The sequence below is a fragment of the Haliotis asinina genome, chromosome 13 (assembly GCF_037392515.1).
Source record: "Haliotis asinina isolate JCU_RB_2024 chromosome 13, JCU_Hal_asi_v2, whole genome shotgun sequence".
NCBI classification, from domain to species: domain Eukaryota; kingdom Metazoa; phylum Mollusca; class Gastropoda; order Lepetellida; family Haliotidae; genus Haliotis; species Haliotis asinina.
The window spans coordinates 22,208,678-22,231,003 of NC_090292.1; the positions used below are offsets into that span (position 1 = coordinate 22,208,678).

At 40.0% G+C, this 22,326-nt stretch overlaps 1 protein-coding gene and 1 pseudogene across 1 annotated transcript; both read right to left on the reverse strand.

Moving 5' to 3' along the window:
- Positions 1-1,066: 1,066 nt before the first annotated feature.
- Positions 1,067-7,235, reverse strand: LOC137260269 (cholinesterase-like; annotated as a pseudogene).
- Positions 7,236-15,383: 8,148 nt separating this feature from the next.
- Positions 15,384-21,632, reverse strand: LOC137259918 (cholinesterase-like). The gene is made up of 4 exons (XM_067797562.1): positions 21,520-21,632; positions 17,971-19,458; positions 16,284-16,462; positions 15,384-15,573 (listed from the first exon to the last, which is right to left on the reverse strand). Exons 2-4 carry the CDS (start codon positions 19,449-19,451, stop codon positions 15,473-15,475), a joined length of 1,761 nt encoding a protein of 586 aa, XP_067653663.1. The 5' UTR covers positions 19,452-19,458; positions 21,520-21,632; the 3' UTR covers positions 15,384-15,472.
- Positions 21,633-22,326: the final 694 nt, after the last annotated feature.

Here is a 22,326-nt window from a genome sequence, read left to right on the forward strand (position 1 = left end):
TTCATTTGTAATGTCCTGTTCAGACTTTCAAGAAGGCAGTGAGCACTATCCCGGACCATTAATTGTCTCGTGAACAGAAGCTTCATTTACTAGGAATCGAGCCCATGAATCTATGTCATGCGTTTGATCATTTTCCAAAAGCGTCTCTTTTTTGATTTCGAATTGAACCAGAACTGTGTTGTCACACAATCAATAAATAATATTCAACCTCCCCGCTCCCCACACACCACACAGTGTCAACAAGGCCAGTGTTAAACTGTGCCGGTTGTCAGGATGCAAACACCAGTGCTATGGGGATGCTATACTCCAGAAAATATAACTTGAAAATCTATTTTTGTCTACTAGATTTATTGCTCGGCTGGTTCGGAACAATAACCCATGGATATACAGAATTCCGCGGTCAACATTACCGGTTTGGGCCATGAGCCACAGCCTTCTGGCACAGGACTCTAGGCAATGCCATATATCAATTAATTTGGTAGTCAAGTCTGAAATCGAAAAGGGCAAAACACAACATGAGAAAAAAATGCTAAAATATAGGACCATGCACGGGGCTTGTCTTGACCAGCCGATTGATAGAACCGGGAAATTTGTACCACCCGTCTAGGTAAAGTAAGGGCCTTCGTAGTGTGTTGGGCAAAGGGACATTGTTCCAGCCTCAACCACCGTGATCCCGTGACACAGAGATGGAACCGACGGCAAAATAGGTTGCTCAAGTTGGTCGCCTCTTACGATCCAGCAATAGGGTGGTGTGGACACATTCTGTCCCGGGTGCACACGGGAGATGAACACTTAGCGTTACCCAGCACCCACCACGAGGAGGTGGCTCTTCACGGGTGCCGAAATGGAATCATGCCAACCACTGGAAGGAACTGGATTTGGCCAAACCTTCCACAGCCAAACATACCAATATCTTCCTCAATGTGTGTTTAACGTCTTTACTATACTGACTATAAAGTAAACATGTAACTGAATTGAGAATACTTTGTTTATTTTACATCAAGTCTAGGAAACAGACATCTAATACAAAAATAGGAATTAGTGTATCTCAAATAATACAGAATCATCAATTTACACGAAGTCATTTATTGCATCAATTCAATATTGAATGACAACGGCTATTACAGTTAAGTCCTACAAGGTTTCATTCTCCGGTTTTCATTACACATTAAGCAAAACAAATCATATCTGAGAAAGTGAACACCAGGCCTTGAAATCAGGAAATTTGTAAGTTTTCTGAAAATTTAAGAACTGTGTATATTTATTGAGTGAATTAGGAAATGTATACATTACCTAAATATTCCAGGATACTTACACATGCGCTTATTAGACATATTCACTGTAATTTATAGGCTTTATAAATCATAAGAAACGTATATACAAGTAAACATATCTTAAATAGGTAGTCCTAAAACTGTACACAATGGTACAGAGACAACCCCACATGGAAGAGGCTACTAAATAGGCATTTGACTATCCCTAACTTATTTTGTACAGTATATGAAAGAGGGTACATGCAGTACGTGTGTAAATATAATGGTTAATAAATATGCATCGATGTTTGTTCAAAATGAAGAAATGTCATTTGAATTCAGGATTCAAAAGATGCAGTCATCAATTAAGCTACACATGAGAACTTGTGACCCCCAATTTTCTTTCATCATATATTCAACAGTTTCAGATGATTTTTTCTCAGAAGCCAAAACTGACAGAAAAGCTGTGTATTATACTACTGGGTTATAAAAGCCTCGCCTCTCGGGAATTATGTTTCGTATTTTTCTGTGAATAAGTTGTGGATATCCATCCATGTTCACACACTCACTAACGCTGCAAGTACGGCAATAAGACACGAGTTCACAGTGAATGACATCCTGCTTCCACTGGTGTGACATCTGTAAACCACCCTCTCAGTTGTTGCTGAAACAGAAGTATCAGGTAAGCTATCAGAAGTTTCCTTTCAGAGACACGAATGCGTTTGAGTGTTGCTTAATACTTTTCAAGTCAGCTTGCTCATCAACATCATGCAACTAAGGTTTGCAGTTTAACAAATGTTAGCTGTTACAGTTACAGTCTCTGTTCTCGTCAAAATACCTATAAGACCTATAACATGCCACTTTTAAAAATATAATGATTTTTCCGTAAGAAGAAACGTGTGTTTCATTAAATTGTTAATACGCTGACATGCCCCCTCCAAAAACTACTATTAAACGATTAAATATCATAGGCTGTAACATTCTACAGCGTGGTGCAAGCCCCGACGTCCGAAAAGCAGATGCATTTTAGTCGTTGAGACGCCTGGCTACACCAAGTCCTGATCATTCTATGACACATATATGCGTAAAACAGGATACGAAAACTTACTGCCTGTAGATGTGTCCTCGTTGTTTTGGATCAGTGGTAAGAGAGTGTTCCAGAACACACACTGCTGCTTTCGCATGCCCTGCTCTGTGGACAGTCCGGACGACGAGAAGACCAGGAAACGCTCATCCATCCAGTTGTAGGTCGGCCATTGGTAGTTTGGTGTTTCCGGTAGGTTGGGGTCTCTGTGAAAATCAATGGACTAACCCTTTAACATAACACTTCTCCACTAGCTGGTGTGATAAGTATTGATATCCACATGTGGAATTCTCATTCCGCCACAAAGTGAAACTGACCAATTACAGAAAAGGTACTAACCCCATAAAGTCCTCTACAGATAGTAATATCACACCTACGTACTATATTCTTTACATTCTGACAACTACGTACTATATTCTGTACACCGGATGTAAAGTGGGGCTGTGGTCCTTTACTGAATAAAACTGTCTGTCCGTCTCTCTCTCTCTCTCTCTCTCTCTCTCTCTCTCTCGCTCATCTACATGGTTAGCGTACGTAGTGACTGACTGTATGGTAGTGTTGTACGTTAGTGATATTACAAAAATGCAGGAATATCTTCTCAATACCGCCTCCATTTCCTTGTGTTCCTAACTTTTTGGCCAATTGTTTCCCGGGGAAGTAACCTCACATCCTTTGAAAGGCCAGTACAAATACCCAGTTATCCTCAGAATTAGCTTTAATTTAAACCACAATTCCTGTCATATCTACAAGAAGACGTACGTACCCAGTTTTAGCAAAATTCGTCCAATAAGTCATTATGCTCCGACTTGTTGACTTATCCACATCTGTCGAAGTAAAGGCATCTCCAAGTGGAAGTCCAAACACTAACTCTATCTCAAAAGAATGAGGAACTCCCATCCATTGTGGTATTGGCAACGATGGGATACTATACTCAAAGGAATACAAGTAAACGTTGCTATTTGCAGAATGTGAAGCAGCCAGTTTGGTAGTTGGGCACTTAAAGAAACTGTCTCCAAGGAAGGCGTCAGCATCGTCCAAATAGTTTGGATGTAGAGAAGGGACGTAGATATCAGCATACTGAGCCTATAACAGCTTTGGTAACAGCAGAAGACTGTCCCCTGGTTAGGGCTTTTACAGTCTCCTGGAACTGTGTTCTGTTGACATTTAGCTGATTTGAAAATGGAGAATATATCGTAGGCAGAATCCCGGCGAGTAATGCTTTGCCTTCATTTTTGTTCACCCCCAGAAGGATTTCCACTTGCTTCATTTGTCCCTTTTCAACGAGTGATGCTGGAGTATCAGGTAAGAAATGACCATCCACGACTGGACTGAATTCTCTAGAACCATCAGTAGGAACGAGTGCCTGATTTTCTATTATCGTTTCTGGTGGTAAATCTCGGATACATTGGAAAATGTCAGCATCGGATATTGTACTACATTTCGACAGCTTTGCAAGTCTTTTGGTGCTGGCTCTAGCTGTCGATGCTTTAGCAGATGTCCACATTGCATTTGGGGCCCCACTTTGAAGAATAGCACGCGTGAAGAAGTCACGTGATATTGGAGATAACAAATGTAGACCAACCGAGGCTGCTCCTGCACTTTCCCCAAATAATGTGATCATGCTTGCGTCTCCGCCAAATCTTTCAACATTGTTCTTAATCCACTGCAAGGCAAGAGCCTGGTCCATAAGGCCTTGGTTGCCAGGAAACGTGTCAGGTCCAAGATACAGAAATCCGTGAGCTCCTAGTCGATAGTTCATGGACATAACGATGACGTTGTTTTCAGCAGCCAGATACTGACCATTATACAGTGGTATGTTGATAGATCCAGTCAGAAATGCTCCGCCATAGATCCAAACCATAGTTGTGAGTTTCGTACTACTAGCTGTGACATTAGCTGGTGCCCATACATTGATGTAGAGGCAGTCCTCATTGAGGTTGGACGGAACATCTCTCCAGGGCAATCCAGGTGTAGGCCGAACTGGTTGAAGGCAGGATGGTTTCAACGAACGTGCGTCCTTGAGTTCCGGTGTCCAAGACTCAATTGGTTGTGGGTACTTGAACCTGAGATTACCTATTGGTGGTTTTGCATATGGAATACCGAAATATGTGTCGATGTTCTTGCCAAGGACAGTAGATCTGAAACCAACAACTTTGCCGTGCGTGGTTTCAACTTCCTGTCCAGACGCTCTCCGGGTTATTATGAGAAGGGACGCGACCAGGGTGCACAGCAGTATCTGCATCATGTGTGTCTGTAAAATAGTGAGTGAGTGAGTGTCTAACACGTCACAAATTGATTGTGGAATGTGAATTAATATTGGAGTCATATCGTGACGAGAAGATTTAATATTGAAAAGGACAATATGTATCTTATAAAAACCTGTCGACGAAGGACAGTAAAACAACTAGACTATCACAACTTAATTAAAACTAGTATGGAAAGGTAAAGCTAATATCACTATTTGGACAATACAATATAGAAACAGGCTATACATCGCCAACAACTGAAGGTAGACTAGGGACCATGGAGACTTACAGTGCCTTTGCTACGTACATGGACCCTAGCTGGATTTACACCATCCCTTCCGCTGCTGGCGAGTGTAGGAAATGCTAGTATTATGGGTGAGTCCGTTCTTTTAACGCGCCACAATTTCATGCTGGAGAACGGAAATTCCAGAGACTCCCTGGACAAAAGATGTTTGCAATATTTCTACTTTTTCTGAAATTCTTTCTTTGTGTCTGAATTAACAGATGTCTCAGAATATACATCATTTTGATATTATTTGGCTAATTACACCAGACAAGAATGTCACAGTCAGATATAAAGATCCATTTAGAATTGATATTCAGTAAGCCATGTTTGTCGTAAGAAGCGACTAACGGTATCGGGTGGTCAGACTCACAGACTTGGTTGACACATGTCATCGGTTCCGAATTGCGCAGATTGATGCTCATGTTGTTGATCACTGGATTGTCTGGTCCAGACTCGATTATTTACAGACCGCCGCCGTATAGCTGGAATATTGCTGAGTGCGGCGTATAAATAAACTCACCCAATCACTCACTTTTTTAGGAATGTCATTGTTCATACTGTTGATCACTGAATTGTCTGGTCCAGACTCGATAATTAACAAAATAAACTTAAATCATAACATAATAATATAATAATAATAAGAATTGTAATAGCACTTGCAGTTAATTTTCATTACATTTTGTTAAGGTAATTGTGATGTATTTTTTGGTTTAGACTGTTTTATCAAATCGTTTGGTGTGGGGACAGTGACTCTATAGTATACTTCTCTTCTATGCTGGTAGTTTGGAGTACTCCATAAAATAAAATTCTCAATGTACGTACAATGTTACGATTTTAGTTTATTTCATTTTGTCTGTTTCATTCTGTCTAGTTCTTAAGTGTTCTTTTTGTATTATATTTGTACTGATGAGGTATTCACAAAATCAAAGCTTTGCTTTTTTACCAAACATTTCATTAACGCTATAATTTAGTTTAATTATGTTTTGTCATTGTACCTGTCTACATGTGGGATTTTTAATGACATTCAAAATTGATCGAATTACCCTTATATTATTTACATTGTGAGTTTTGATACTTCTAAGGAGACTTTCATTCATCAACTCCCATGCCTATAAAAATACCAACACGAAAAAACCCCAAAAAAACTTGACTTGAGGAAAGTTAGAAATTTGCCTTCGTGGGTGAATATGTTTCGCCATATCTGACATAGTATGGCTTAACTTAGCCGAATTAAGTCACAATGAGTTACAGTTTGTGTCATGATACATACAAACATACTTTCAGTCATTTAATAAATAAAAAACAGAACATGAACTCAGACCGTAACGAAACAGTCTCACCCATCTGTCGGCAAATGCTTAAATTTGGACTTTTCAATGTTTTGTTCATTTGCTGTTTAATTTTACGCCTTAATGGCAATATTAAACGTAAAGCGTCTGTCGGTAAATAATCCAGTGATCAACAGCATGAGCATCGATCTGAGCAATTGAAACGATGTGTCAACCATGTCAGAAAGCCTGAAAACACGATCCTTTTAATTACATTGCATCTTACGACTGGCATAGGTTACTGAAGATCAGGTTACTGAAGATCAGGTTACTGAAGATCAGGTTACTGAAGTGAGTGAGTGAGTGACTGAGTAAGTGTGTGGGTGACTGGGTAAATGGGTAGGTGGGTCAGTAAATTGGTGAATGTGTGAACGTTTGTGCAATCGCTAAAACTGTGATTAAATGTTTCAGTGGAAGAGATTTAAAAACGCAATCTGATCAAATGTTTCAGTGAAAGACAATTTAAAAACACGATCTTGTATCGGTTTTCATGCAATCGGAGAGCGAAGGTGTTTCAGTCACGATAGAGTTAGTTTGTTCATTGATGAACGCAACACTCAGAAATACCCTATCATCCAGTACAAAAGCGACGCCAAAACAGTCTGTAAACAAGGGACACAACCACAACCACAACCACCAACCTACGCTTGGGTAATGGCATGCACGCAGCGAATCACATCTGACACGTGACTTGCTGGATTCACATGAGTGCCTTCATGTATGTGAGTATGATGACGTCATTATTCACATTTAGATCCGATAGAGAGATTGTCCTCAACGACACATATTAGTTGCAAGAGGCGGTAGTCAAGCTATTTTATTAGATTCGGCTTATAAAACTAGCACGTATGAAGACAATCCATACCTTCATGGAGTCACGAAACACCGGAGAACTGTGTAATGTTTGGGGCGCTCCTATCACTGCGTGTTCCCGACAGACGCCCTCGTTGAAAAGATTTCACGTAATGTGTTTTCGGATATGTCTGACGGTTGCCAAACCTGTTGCATTTTCACTCGCTAGTCACTCACTATTCATGAGTGTCTGACGTCTGTTGCCGACTATGTCTCTGCTAGGCTAGATGTGCATAGGGCATATCAAAGGAAACATTCCTAAGGGCGAGGGGTGGTGGTGTAGCCTAGTTAGTTACAAGATTCACACGTAACACCGGGGACCCGGTTTTGTTTCCCCAATTTAAAATGGGAAAAAATATAGGACATAAAATATCGCGATCATCGTTTGTCTAAGGAAAATATGAAAAAAGGATACTTGTAATATGACACTGCTTTTTGATGTGACAGTTTTGTTTGGGAAACACCTGCTAATTTTCCACCAGCAAATAAAACACCTACAAGCATCGTACAAGTCAAAATTTGGAATTTGCATTGCATTAGCCGTAGTGGTTGTCACGGACGTGTCAAATTGTGAAATTACCTCCACTTAGCCACTACGGAAGCTGATTAAGCTGTTGAATGTTGTGCCACTGATCAAACAACTTCTAAACAACTCTCTTTGAAAACAGTGCTGGCCCAAACATTTCTTGTCTGGACTGGAACTGAACCTCACGCACACCAACTGGATTTAGGACAAACCTCCCTCATGGGACAAATGGACTAATTGAAAACTGTAGATGACATTACCTAAACCAAACCTTTCTTCGACGAAGAACTTACCAAGGAGGTGTTGCGGCGTGTTTCGGACGGTGTTATCTAGATATGCCTCAACAAGCAATATGCGTGGACTACTTCGTTCAAATTTGAGTTAATTCACAATTTTACACTCAAACTCTCTACTACAGGAGAATAAGAGAAATATTTACTCAGTAAACACTCAGTTGTTTCTTGTCTGCAAATACACCACTGCTTCATTAAACATTTAGAAATAACTCTTGTGGTAAGAACACAAAATATATTGTTGCAAAAGGTAATATAATTAATACCTTGTGTTGTATAGAAATATAGCGTCACCCCTACATCCAAATTAAACAAAGCAGCGACTTGTCATTTCTTTAACCGACTGTCGAAAGTATGAAAATCCAATAAACCAAGCTGGCACAGAAAATTGTGGTACATTGTGGATACATGACGCATTGATAAAGTATACTTGACAAAATAAGATATTGGTATTTTTATGACTGATATTTTATCAGTATACCAATGAACAAATGGGTCATTATTCATAATTTCAAAATGTACAAATATCCCTAACTATTTTTGTCCAGTATAGGTTTGTGTGCTACGGACTACTTAGTCTTGCGTAACACACCCGTTTAAGTAAAGGTTATGCGATGAAATTATGCGTAGGAGTATAGGGATCACAACACCCTTTGTTTCTTCATATTGAAACTGTTGTTTTCATATTGGACTTTGTTCAGTCGAAAACTAATACAGTGGAAGCTGTCTAAACCGGCGCCCACTGGATCTGAAGACATTGCCCGGTTTAGACAATGTGCCGGATTGAAGAACTGGTGATAAAGGTACAAGTCACGGAAGGGACTGAGATTTTATGCCAGTGTTGCCAACTTGCCAGATTGGACAGATGCCGCTTCTGACAGTTTCCACTGTATGTGCAATAAAACAGTAATCAGCTCGTAACGTGGAATGGCAGATTATATTCTGCTCGTAGTATGAATTATGTAATTCTCCCGACAAGACACGAGAATGACGTAATTAATATAATTAGCGAAAGATAATCAAATTACTGGATTGTCTGGTCAATATTTAATTATTTAGAAACGATGTGTTTTGGGGGTTTCTGCATCACGTTGATCTATACTTGGTCATTGTCCAAAGGTTGTTAGGTAAATTAGAATTGCGTTTCATCACACAAGACATATATAAAGATCCTACCTTGGCAATATGGAGACGTGAACACCTATGTAGTCGTATAAAAGTGGTGTGAAGCACACCCGTCCATGTAAGTTCCACCTTGTGTTTGAACAGAGGAGAGGTCGCTCTCACTGAAAAGCACTCACGTGTTGTTTATAGAGACGGGCGGTACGTCGCTCGTACCTGTTGAAATTGAACTCGCTATTCATTCGACGCAATCAGAAACCTATGACCCAGTTGTATCAAATATGATCTGTTTGCTGCATACACGTTCGTGTACATAGATAGATAGATAGATAGATAGACAGATAGATTGATAGGGAGAGAGAGAGAAAGAGAAATGATCATTCATTTTTTATTCAACACCATGTACATATTTCATAGTTAGAGTGAGTGAGCGAGTTCGAATTTATCGTCACATCGGCAGTATTGCAGCCATATCGTGACAAGAGCAATTGTAAACCAAAAGTCACTGTTCTGTAGTCTGCACAAACATGCTCAAATTGGTATTCGGTTCCTGGAAACTGCAAGACTATTCGCTGCTTACTGACACGCAGAAACATCGCAAACAATTGTTTTGTTGCGTCATCAACAGTGATGAAGTCATCCAAATCATATTGTGACGTAATATCAGAATGACGTCACAAATGAGTAACTCCAGATGTTGCAATGGGAATCAGCTGAAACGGCCAGCTGATGACATATCACTGCTGTACTCGTACTCGATGTAAGCGAATGCAGACAGTAAAACCCTTTGGTTTACTTTTTTGTTTACAATGTCGACAAACATTTTGCATCATGCCGTCGGCTCTGCGTACTTCAAATAATCAATAACACCCGGAAATTGGTCAGCACATGATGTTTATCTCCTAAATGAATTGAAGACGTAAAACCCTGTCATCGAAGGACAGAAAAAACACTACACTATGACAGATATGAACATAAAGCTAGCACGCTATGGACGGCCAACAACTCAAGGTAGGTCACCACAAGTTCATAGTTAGATCAGGAACGAGCCAGCCTATTATTGTTTATCTTTAATGACATAAATAAATAAATAAATAAATAAATAAATAAATAAATAAATAAATAAATAAATAAATAAATAAATAAATAAATAAATAAATAAATAAATAAATAAATAAATAAATAAATAAATAAATAAATAAATAAATAAATAAATAAATAAATAAATTTTATTTTTTAGTAAATGAGTAGTTTGGGCCATTGCACCACGAGAAATGCACCACCTTCATTCTTGTTTACTCCTAAATGGATTTCCATTTGATCCATTCTCCCATTTGCGTGAGTGAGAGAGTGATGACGGTGACGTCAGCAAGACAACAGGAGAAGAAAAACAACGACAAAGAACGTCAGCCTGGTGAATCTGAAATTGAAGGCTCTATCAAAAGATGGTACGGAGTGTGTGAGTGAGTTTTGGATGTATGGTTGAAGGATGTGTAAATTAGTTAAATAACATTTTTGCAATGTCTGTTACAAACCATGATCTTACACCATATTAGGTTCATGTATACGGATGTTTACAATATTCAGGAAATCTGAGAGTGGAAGTGTTTCAATCACCGACATTGATGAACGCAATGCTCAGCCACAGCAAGCTTATGATTGTAACCTGTACATTAACAACTCCAGACAAGGACACCACAAGCATCAACCCACGATTACGTCGACGATGGAAGCTCGGATATCGACTTATACAGCGTTAACTGATTCTCGTAAAGCCTTCGATTTTGGGGCGGTGCGGTAGCCCAGTGGTTAATGCGCTCGCTCGTCACGCCGAAGACCCGCGCTCGATTCCCCACATGGGTACTATGTGTGAAGCCCATTTTCTGGTGTCCCCCGCCGTGATATTGCTGGAACATTGCTAAAAGCGGCGTAAAACTAACCACACACACCTTCGAGTTTATTGAGAGGAGAAAACTGTATTGTATCCCGGGTAGTTGAAGGTTTGTGGAATAGCTGCCTCTTCAAACCCAGGGGTCCATCAGTGGGTCCACCTCTAAGGCTTGAATCATGATCATGATCTGGCCGCCATGTGTCACAATTATGACAGATTATGGTCAGCCTGCAGTATCCCACACCTCATCCACAATGCCATGCTTCAGTGGTCAATCGGTCTTTGTTTTTAATTATAGGCAGGTAATGTCTGTAATGGTGGGCATGATGACAATGGCCAAGCTGCATTGACTTCATTTCTATTGATAGGTCAATATTTAGAGAGGCGTTCAATTTGCATACCGCAGGGATAAATAAATAACCCTGATAAACCCTGTTCCAAAATGCCTACGCTAATTGTTAGTTGAAGTTACAGGCAGAATGCTGAACACAGTTGCTTCCCTTCATACGCGAGGGTCAACAATGACATTCTATGCGGTTTTAAGTACAATGTGGGAAAGACTGTTTACTGTCGCCTGTTCTGTTTGCTGCACACATTAATGATCATTTAAAATCTATTAACCCTTTAACAGTGGGCATCGTTATCAGCGGTGCTATCATGACATAGGTAGCAGGTATTGTACGTTTTGCTGAATCAGAAATTGACGTGACTCTTGTCTGTTAAATGCATTATACAATGAAAACCCGACGAACATGAATGCTGACATGGCTAGGTTGAGCATTTTGTCACTACTTCCATCACTCGCAATTCTGGTGTTTTTCAGTGAAACAGATCTGGTGTTGCTAACGTTTTACAACTATCTGAGCTTTCTTTGATCAGAATACGAAGGTTATGTTTGTATGACAAGAGTTTCCGACAGTTGTGCCAGTTGAGGCGATCAACACTTTTACCACGATGTATGACACTATGACAGTACAGTATGCAGATGTATGCAGTTTGTAACGCTGAGTGTGAAGATGTATATCATGTATATTTGGAATGTAATCCAAACCTGGGGAGATTTGAAAATTGGATAATATAAAACATACATAATTTGAAATGACAAAAACTTGTTTTAGCTCCCACTCGAAGACTGTGGGATTCAACTAATTTCTAGACGGTAGTAGAGAGATGTACCATCGATGCCACCAATCGACCTATATATCCAGGCGGAGCGTCTGTGCATGTATGTATGTACTTGCGCGCAGGCATGCGTGTATTTGATAATTTCACAGTGTGTGTTTTCCTGTGACTAGAGGTAATTATTTGCAGCAAGCAAGCGACCAAACCTGCAAAAGTATCAGTCGAATACACATATTTTGTGTTCTGAGGCTGTTAGAAATGGAGATTATTTATATATATTTTAAACTTTGCTTTTCATTCATCGATTGTACACAGGGCTGGAATAACGTCCCATAGATCAGGACAGGGGACACCGAAAATGGGCGAATGCAAGGTCATCACTGTGCTTGTCAGACAGTAAGTGAGAATTGTGTAAACCATACCCTTTTCAAGCTACACTGAACAGACTAGAAATGTTAAGTCATCCTATCAATGTGGGTCATAAAAGTGGACTTCGCCAGAGTACGGTCATTGCTAAACAAGGACACGCTGCTACGTCTGTGGTGGACTGACATGTTGGCGACCAAGTTCTTTCCAGATGTGTCCGATCGGACTGATATCCATATTCCAGTACAATCCAGACTCAATATATAAATTTCACTCACTCACACATGGATCACTTTCTTGTGTGTCCTTGACAGCTACGGGCACTGTTCACTAGTGACTGGTGTTTTTTCAGCATAATCTCACGTGGATCTTTTATAGAAAACCCTTCATGCTCTGAATGTTCTGCACACATTTGAGGGAAAGGGCTGCACACAAGGTCGTCTACAGTAAGCCTCCATTATGCAACCCATATCCTTTTCAAGCTACACTAGTCATCCTATCAATGTGAGTCATAACAGTAGACTTCGCCAGGGGATGAGATATGGGAAATTTTCTTTTGTTTGTCACCCTGTCATTGTGGGTTAGTTCCATCCGGGATTTGAATTCACACTGTCGACCCACTCAGACGCAGCGAACAGATCATTGACTTTATGTGCTGATGAAAAGATGCCGGAGTCACAGCCTTTAATCACCCCTTACACACACAGCCTCACGGGGTAGACACTCAAGAGTGTAAGACTCATTGTACATGATATCTACCACTAGTAATATTTGCTATTTTTACTTTGGCTTCAATTCCTCAATATCGCCAACGATTGAGGCAAAGGTGTGAGTGAATCCAGCAAAAGTCCACCCGGCTAAAAATCAGAAGACGCCACTTCGGCATATTGCGTCACTGACATTTTCCTGAGATGGCATCGACGTCAGAAACAGATTTCACAACATGAATCCTCTGGGAAATTGAACACAGTCTTTGGATAAAGGCCGAAAATGGTATGCTATAATACCAGGTCATGCAATCGTTCACATCCGCTGGTGATACATGAAACACAATTATTGTGATTATCAAGCATACATAAATTCAGTGAAATGGTCATATATCCTTCTGGATCGTTGCAGAGCAATAATTATTGTGCGAGAACCGTGAGAAAGATTATCCACACCCTTGACAGAATTACGTTCGCGAGAGCAGAATCACCATACTATTCTGATTGACGACAACTCGATGACAGGTCACAATTGGCTTGTTTGGTCATACCCTGGGAAAATAGCAACAATGTCGTTCCCACATCCACAAGTAATCGTCAATTGTCCTATGTCGACTCAGGATGTCTTTTTAAACTACTTTACAACTGTTATGGTACCAGACGTTCGCGACAATATACTGTCCCACCCCAACAGTTGCATCCTACAAAGTGAGTGTATGACACTGGACAAAATAGGGAACTGCATCAGGCACTTGGACACTAAGGTGTCAAACATATCTAACACAAAACCTTTCGAAAAGTGTACAGAACATTTGAATTTTGTAAGGTTCATCAAATATCCCTTGAACAAGGATCGTGCGGTTCTGATTGAAATTTTGTTATCCAAACTTTCCTGGTTAAGATGTTGACTTGGTCAAACGTTGCCATAGAAAGAATTCAAATCGGGCAAACGTTTTCCGGTGGTGAATTGGACCTGGCCAGACCTTCCACAGGAAGTGGACCTGGCCAAAACTTCCACAGGAAGGAAGTGGACCTGGCCAAACCTTCCACTGGAAGGGACTGGATTTGGCCAAATCTTCCACAGGAAGGAAGTGGACCTGGCCAAACCTTCCACTGGAAGGAAGTGGACCTGGCCAAACCTTCCACTGTAAGGGACTAGATTTGGCCAAACCTTCCACAGGAAGGAACTAGATTCGGCCAAACCGTAAAATGGCGAAGAACTGGCTTTGGCCAAACATTCCAACATCTTTGCCAGTGTATGTAAACTCAAAGCCAAACATCGCGACTATTATGACTGGAAAGAGAACAACTCAATTAAAACATATTTGCTTATTTCACACCAATGGTCTAGAAAAGTACATTCAGTACATGAATACACAGATATAATGTGTCGACATTAATTTACACCTGATATATTGTCACATCAAATATTCCAGTTCTTCCTTTTTATTTTATCAATTGTCCGATTACACTACCTGATAGTACTATTGTGACGGAAATAGGGAGACATATAAATATAAAATATGCTTAAAGTGAAAAAATACCCAACAAACTTAGTAGTTGGTGTACAACAGCCTAATTTTCAGTGATCGTGTTGGGGATCCAAATCTAAATAGTCTTAACACATCCCTATACCATAGGCGTACATAGGCGTTCCAAATCATACCGAAAGTATATTTATATACAGTGGACGCTGTTTAAACCGACACTCATCGGGACTGAAGAAATAATCCGGTTTAGACAATATGCCGGATTGTAGACCTGATCCACGGACGGCACTGAGATTTTATGCTGGTGTTGACAACTTGCCGGACAGATGCCGGGTTTTAGAGCTTCCTATGTAAACTTATATGCAATAGGTTGTCCTAACACTGTACACAATGGTAACAAAGAGACTCGCATAAAATATGTTTCGAAAAATGGGCATGTAAATATAGTGGTTAATAAGGCAAGCATCACTGTCTGTAAAAAATGAAGGAATTCAGGGCTTGCAAGTGCGTGAGTAAGTGCGTGAGTTTAGTTTTACGCCGCACTCAGCAATATTCCAACTATATAGCTGCGGGATGTAAATAATCGACTCTGGACCAGAAAATCCAGTGATATACAATATCAGAATCGATCTGCGAATTTGGGAACCGATGGCATGTGACAAGTAAGTCAGCGAGTGACTACTTGATCCCGTTCGTCGCCTCTTACAACAAACATAGTCGCCTTTTATGACAAGCATGGGTTGCTGAATGCCCGGAATTCTGACCCGGAATCTTCACGGGTCCAGGACTTGAAAAAAATCATCGATAAAGCTACACGTGACAATTTCTGCATTTATTCAACATTTTCCAAATGAACTCAGGAATTACTGATTTTTCAATGAATACGTTTTCGATATTGCTCCATGTTTAGACACTCACTAACGCTGCAAGTACTACAGTGAGACATGTGTTTACAGTAAATGACATCCTGCCTCCACTAGTGGGACATCTGTAGCCCTCAGTTGTTGCTGAAACAGAAGAAGAATCAAGGATACTTGAGACCTGGTCACAGAAACACCAACGCTTTTAAGTAGTGTTTTAATCAGATACGACGACACCTAATGCATATAATATGACTACTATGGTAAGTAGTAATGGTTGCAGTTCAATGGATGATTGATTTGTAGCATTAAAAGGCCACGAATAACTGTAACGTGTAAGTTACACGTTGACATGTAAGTCTCCAGTGTTCACGTTAACGCAGAAACCTGCGTTTTTCACGCACAAAACACACAATCGGTATTTAGTGTGGGTGTTTTGGACGGATATACATGTAAACTGATCTATTTAATTTTACAAAAGTACCCTAAACAGAAAGGTATAGAAAAACAATAAAGTTTGAAATGGTTCAGGATTGTAATTGATATTTAACGAGGAAAATATCCGGATTACATATTAATAATTTTATTTCTGCACGCTCTCGTCCAAATCCTACTGCCAACACTGGTCTCTTTTCACAAATTTCCCCTATGGCTGTAATATGTATATGTATGTTACAGACTATGTTCAAGAGCCTCGTCACACCTACCCATACGACCTACAACATGAATGAATGCCATATGATCAAAGCCCTGACGTGGTTATGTCCGATGCAGTTTAGTCGTTTAGACGCCTGATTGCATCACGGTCCTCATAATTCTATGACAAAGACATGTTTAAAACAAGGAATGAGACTTACTGCCTACAGATGTGTCTTCTCTCTTTTGGATCAATGGTATGAGAGTGTTCCAGAACACACATTGCTGTTTTCGCATGCCCTGCTTTGTTGTCAGTCCGGACGAGAAGACCAGGAAACGCTCATCCATCAAGTTGTACGTCGGCCATTGGTAGTTTGGTGTTTCCGGAAGGTTGGGGTTTCTGTGAAAATGAATAGACTAACCCTTTGACATAACACGACTCTATTTGCGATGGTGCGATTAGTAAGTTTTCACTACAAACCATTTTAAACAGTTACTAACAGTCACATTTATATAGTGAGTGCGTGGGTGAGTTAATATATAACGTTACATAGGCAATATTTCAGCTATTTCGTGACGAGAACATTTAGCACTGAAATTGAATACTAGTGTATCAAAAACCTGTCGACGAAGGACAGTAAAATAAATAGAATGTCACAATTAGATTTAAAATTAGCGTGGAAAGTTAAAACAAATATGTCTCTTTGAATCATATTGTTCTGGAGAAAGCAAGCATTTACTATTTTTGGAAGTGCTACTCCACAGCGACAAAATGCAGACGTTAAAGATGAATACCTAACTCTGAATACCCAACTCTGAATACCTAACTCTGAATACCCAACTCTGAATACCTAACTCTGAATACCCAACTCTGAATACCCAACTCTGAATACCTAACTCTGAATACCCAACTCTGAATACCTTACTCTGAATACCCAACTCTGAATACCTTACTCTGAATACCCAACTCTGAATACCTTACTCTGAATACCCAACTCTGAATACCTTACTCTGAATACCCAACTCTGAATACCTTACTCTGAATACCCAACTCTGAATACCTTACTCTGAATACTCAACTCTGAATACCTTACTCTGAATACCCAACTCTGAATACCCAACTCTGAATACCCAACTCTGAATACCCAACTCTGAATACCTTACTCTGAATACCCAACTCTGAATACCTTACTCTGAATACCCAACTCTGAATACCTTACTCTGAATACCCAACTCTGAATACCTTACTCTGAATACTCAACTCTGAATACCTTACTCTGAATACCCAACTCTGAATACCTTACTCTGAATACCCAACTCTGAATACCCAACTCTGAATACCCAACTCTGAATACCCAACTCTGAATACCTTACTCTGAATACCCAACTCTGAATACCCAACTCTGAATACCCAACTCTGAATACCTTACTCTGAATACCCAACTCTGAATACCTAACTCTGAATACCCAACTCTGAATACCTTACTCTGAATACCCAACTCTGAATACCTTACTCTGAATACCCAACTCTGAATACCTTACTCTGAATACCCAACTCTGAATACCTTACTCTGAATACCCAACTCTGAATACCCAACTCTGAATACCCAACTCTGAATACCCAACCCTGAATACCCAACCCTGAATTCCGGAAATCGGAAACTCTGACCAAGATTGAGGATACAGCCATTTACTAAATGCTGTCTTACAGATACGATTCACTGTAATGCTGCTGTGAATTCTCATGGACAGTATTCTCGTACAAGAATATACACTAAATTTCTGTTCATTTACCATTTGAGAAAGTACTAACATCCACATAAAGAAAACAAACAACATTTCTCATGAAACTGATTCAAATTTTTAATTTAAACCACGATTCCTGTCATGTCTACAAGAATTACTTACCCAGTTTTAGCAAAATTCGTCCAGTAAGTCATTACGCTCCGACTTACTGACTTATCCACATCTGTCGAAGCAAAGGCATCACCGAGAGCATGCCCAAACACCAATTCTATCTCGAACGAATGAGGAACTCCCATCCATTGTGGTATTGGCAGCGATGGGATTCTATACTCAAAGGAATACAAGTAAACGCTGTTATTTGCAGAATGTGAAGCGGCCAGTTCGGTAGCTGGACACTTAAAGAAACTATCTCCAAGGACGCTGTCAACATCGTCCACATAGTTCGGGTGTAGGGAAGGGACGTAGATATCAGCATACTGAGCTATAGTAGCCTTGGTAATAGCAGAAGACAGTCCAGTGGTTATGGCGTTTACAGTCGTTATGAACTGTGTTCTGCTGACATTGACTTGATTTCTAAATGCAGGAAATGTTGCAGGAAAAAACTGAATGAGGAATATGTTGCCCTCATTTTTCGTCACCCCCAGAAGGATTTCCACTTGCTTCATTTGTCCCTTTTCAACGAGTGATGCTGGAGTATCGGGTAAGAAATGACCATCCACGATCGGACCGAATTGTTCTGAACCATCATTTGGCACATGTGCCTGATTTTCTATTATCTTTTCTGGTGGCAGAACTTGAATACACTGGACAATGTCAGCATCGGATGTTCCATTGCAGTTTGACAGCTCTGCAAGTCTTCTTGTGCTGCCGATTGCTTTCGATGGTACAGTAGATGTCCACACTGCATTTGGGGCCCCACTTTGAAGAATAGCACGCGTGAAGAAGTCACGTGATATTGGAGATAACAAATGTAGACCAACCGAGGCTGCACCTGCACTTTCTCCAAATAAGGTGATCATACCTGCGTCTCCGCCAAATCTTTCAACATTGTTCTTAATCCACTGCAAGGCAAGAGCCTGGTCCATAAGGCCTTGGTTGCCAGGAAACGTGTCAGGTCCAAGATACAGAAATCCATGAGCTCCAAGTCGATAGTTCATGGATATAACGATGACGTTGTTTTCAGCAGCAAGATACTGACCATCATACAGTGGTATGTTGATAGATCCGGTCAGAAATGCTCCGCCATGGATCCAAACCATAGTTGTGAGTTTCGTACTACTAGCTGTGACATTAGCTGGTGCCCATACATTGATGTAGAGACAATCCTCACTGAAGGGTGGCGGAAGTTCCCTCAAGGGTATACCGTCTTCAGGTTCAACTGCTTGATAACAAGACGGTTTCATTGAACGTGCTTCCTTCACTCCCGGTCTCCAAGGGTCCACTGACTGCGGATACTTGAATCTGAGATCACCTATGGGTGGTCTGGCATAAGGAATACCATAATACGTATCAATGGTCTTTCCAAGGACGATAGACCTGAGACCAACAACTTTTCCATGAGTGGTGTCAACTTCCTGTCCAGAAGCTCCCCGTAGTGTCGTGAAGAGGGACAAGAGCAGGGTGTGCAGCAATATCTGCGTCATGGTTTGTCTGTGAAATGAGTAAAATAGTATTTAGTGAGTGAATGAACTTAACACTGGACACAAAAAAAGTCCAGAAACTCTTCGCAGTGTAGCCACTTTCTGCTTTTAATTTTACAAAATGAAACATGCATATATACAAAAGGATGAAAAAATGCAAAATAATTTTTTGAAAGACTTATATCCTTGAGCGAGAACGTTAAGTTTCGCTCAGAATGAATGAATGTTTTGAAGGTTGCAAATGTAGGTTAGTATTTTATAAGTATCATGACACAAAATTCAACTCGTAACTTAATTAAGCTCGTTTAGAGCCATATTCAATCATGTTGCCTACATGCATACGCAACCTTAAATATAGGTAAATACATTTCATTCATGTACAACCGCTAAAAAAGAACCAGAGACAAACGCCGATGGGCGAAATATTCTAATTTCGATCCAAATCCATCGAATTACGTCAAATTAGTTCAGTCTGGTGTGACAAAACTTGTAAACATACTGTCATTCATTTACAGCGTCAAAAACCTAACGAAAAGCGTGAAGTTTGAGCAAAAGTAAAACTTCTCGCCGACAGACGTAAATATTCAGCAATGCCTAGGCTGTCTGTACATAAGCAACCCCAGACAAGGCAACAACACCCAACAACCCATGCATGGCGTACATTTGCATGCAAGCAGCGACTCATATCAGAAAGATTACTGATGTGTTATTCTGAGTGCTTTTATGTAAGTGGGCATGATGGCGCCGTTACATACATACTGATCCGATAGAGATATGACATTCAGCAACTCCATATTGCCTCCTAAAAGTTAGAAAATCTATTCAACTGTTAACCTCCCTACAGTCTTTCAACCCCACAGCATATAGTAACAAATCCATGGACCAGTGCACTGCTTCTTGCCTACTTGATACAACCGACCAATACTAGCATTTAGAAATTCAGATAATGATTTTAATGAGCGAAAGTTTAGAAAGAGGTTTTGTGGACGATGCAAGTACGTATGAACAAAAGTGCATTGTTGTAGTATTACAACATACTCTTTCAAAATACATTGTTTCAGTGTCTTGTATTTAAACAAAAGTTGAAGAACTTGAACTTGAACTTGAGCTTGAAGAGTGGTTGTTTCCGTGTCTCCAGGAATTGGAGAGATGTTTTCACTCCAAGCCGAAACCGTTTTAGGCGCCATATGCGATGCTCACTCTTTTTAAAAGCTTCCAGTTATACAGTAATTATGAAAAGAATCTGACATATTATGCAAAACCCGAGGGTCTGGTGATATGAGGACTGTATCATCAGCATATCGCGATGCAAAAGGTGTAATGAGCATATCTCAGTATTTGTGAAAATCACCAGGTTTCAGTTTGGAATCGTAAAATGAAGCGGTCTGTTGGCGAATATTCTTTAGTGAAACTAGCCTGAGCCTTGATAAACATAATGGTTGGGTTGGATTCGATGGATTTAATTAATCGGTTGTGTATAAAATAGACGTGCAAATTTTTCCAAAACAGCTCAGTAGTTTTATAGATCTGTCATTTTCATTTTTTCAAGGATCACTATTATTTGTATAGTTTGATGAGACCGGTTGCCAGTTATCTGGTAAGATAACAGAGTTAAAAACAATGTTAAAGGGTTTAACATATATGTCTAGAAATATATCATTCGTGGAAAAATATATTCATTCACTACATTAATTCACGTACTTTATTATTTTCAAGATTGTAAACACACGATATTATACCATCACTACGAATATTGTGCACTTCACCATATAATCTCTGTTTTGGGTCACTTCACTAAGCCAAACTGATGTGGGTTGATTTAATTAGTTGTTGGGGTACTGGGATGTAGGGTTATGGTCTGTATGGGTTTTAAAGGCAGACGTTGAATTAGATTCAGCTTGATAAACAACCACGTATTTACGTAATCTTTAAAGCAACTCCTTCAATCTCCATTAACTTGTATGCATGCTTTATACTTTAATATAATTGTTCATCAAACTTTGAGACTTTCTTATTAAATGAGTGATGCATTCGTTTTTGCATTTATGGAAGAGATAAAGACAAATCATACCTTGAGGGAGTTTTGAAACTGCGGAGAACGGTGTTCTGTGCGGAGCAAAGCTATTCTTATGCAATCAAAACCGTCGTGCCCGTGTATAGAGCTATGCATGGCGGTTGTCAACTGGCTTATTAAATGAGTGATGCATACGTTTTGCATGAATGGATGAGATAAAGACAAATCATACCTTGAGGGAGTTTTGAAACTGCGGAGAACGGTGTTCTGTGCGGAGCAAAGCTATTCTTGTGCAATCAAGGGCGTCGCCTTCGTGTATAGAGCTATGCAAGACGGTTCCCAAACCTGTTGTGCTTCAGCCCTCTGTTCATTGGACGTAATAATCAACTTCTGGCATAGCTGCATCGAATAGACTAAACTTATGTCCGGGGCGGATACAATGGTTATTTACTAAACTATAGGGAGTGTGTGTGTGTGTGTGTGTGTGTGTGTGTGTGTGTGTGTGTGTTTGTGTGTTTGTGTTTGTGTGTGTGTTTGTGTCTTTTGTGTGTTTGTGTGTGTGTTTTTGTTGTTTACTGTGTGTGTTTGTGTTTGTGTGTGTGTGTGTTTGTGTTTGTGTGTTTTTGTCTCTGTGTGTGGGTTTTTTTAGTGTGTGTGTGTGTGTGTGTGTGTGTTTGTGTTTGTGTTTGTGTGTTTTTGTCTCTGTGTGTGGGTTTTTTAGTGTGTGTGTGTGTCCCGCCTCCCGATTACACCTATATAGATATTGTTCTCAGTCGTGCTCATAATTCGACAACATACTGAGTACTGAACTTAAGACGTTACATATCCACTTCACGATTGACACAAGGGCATTGTATAAAAGGT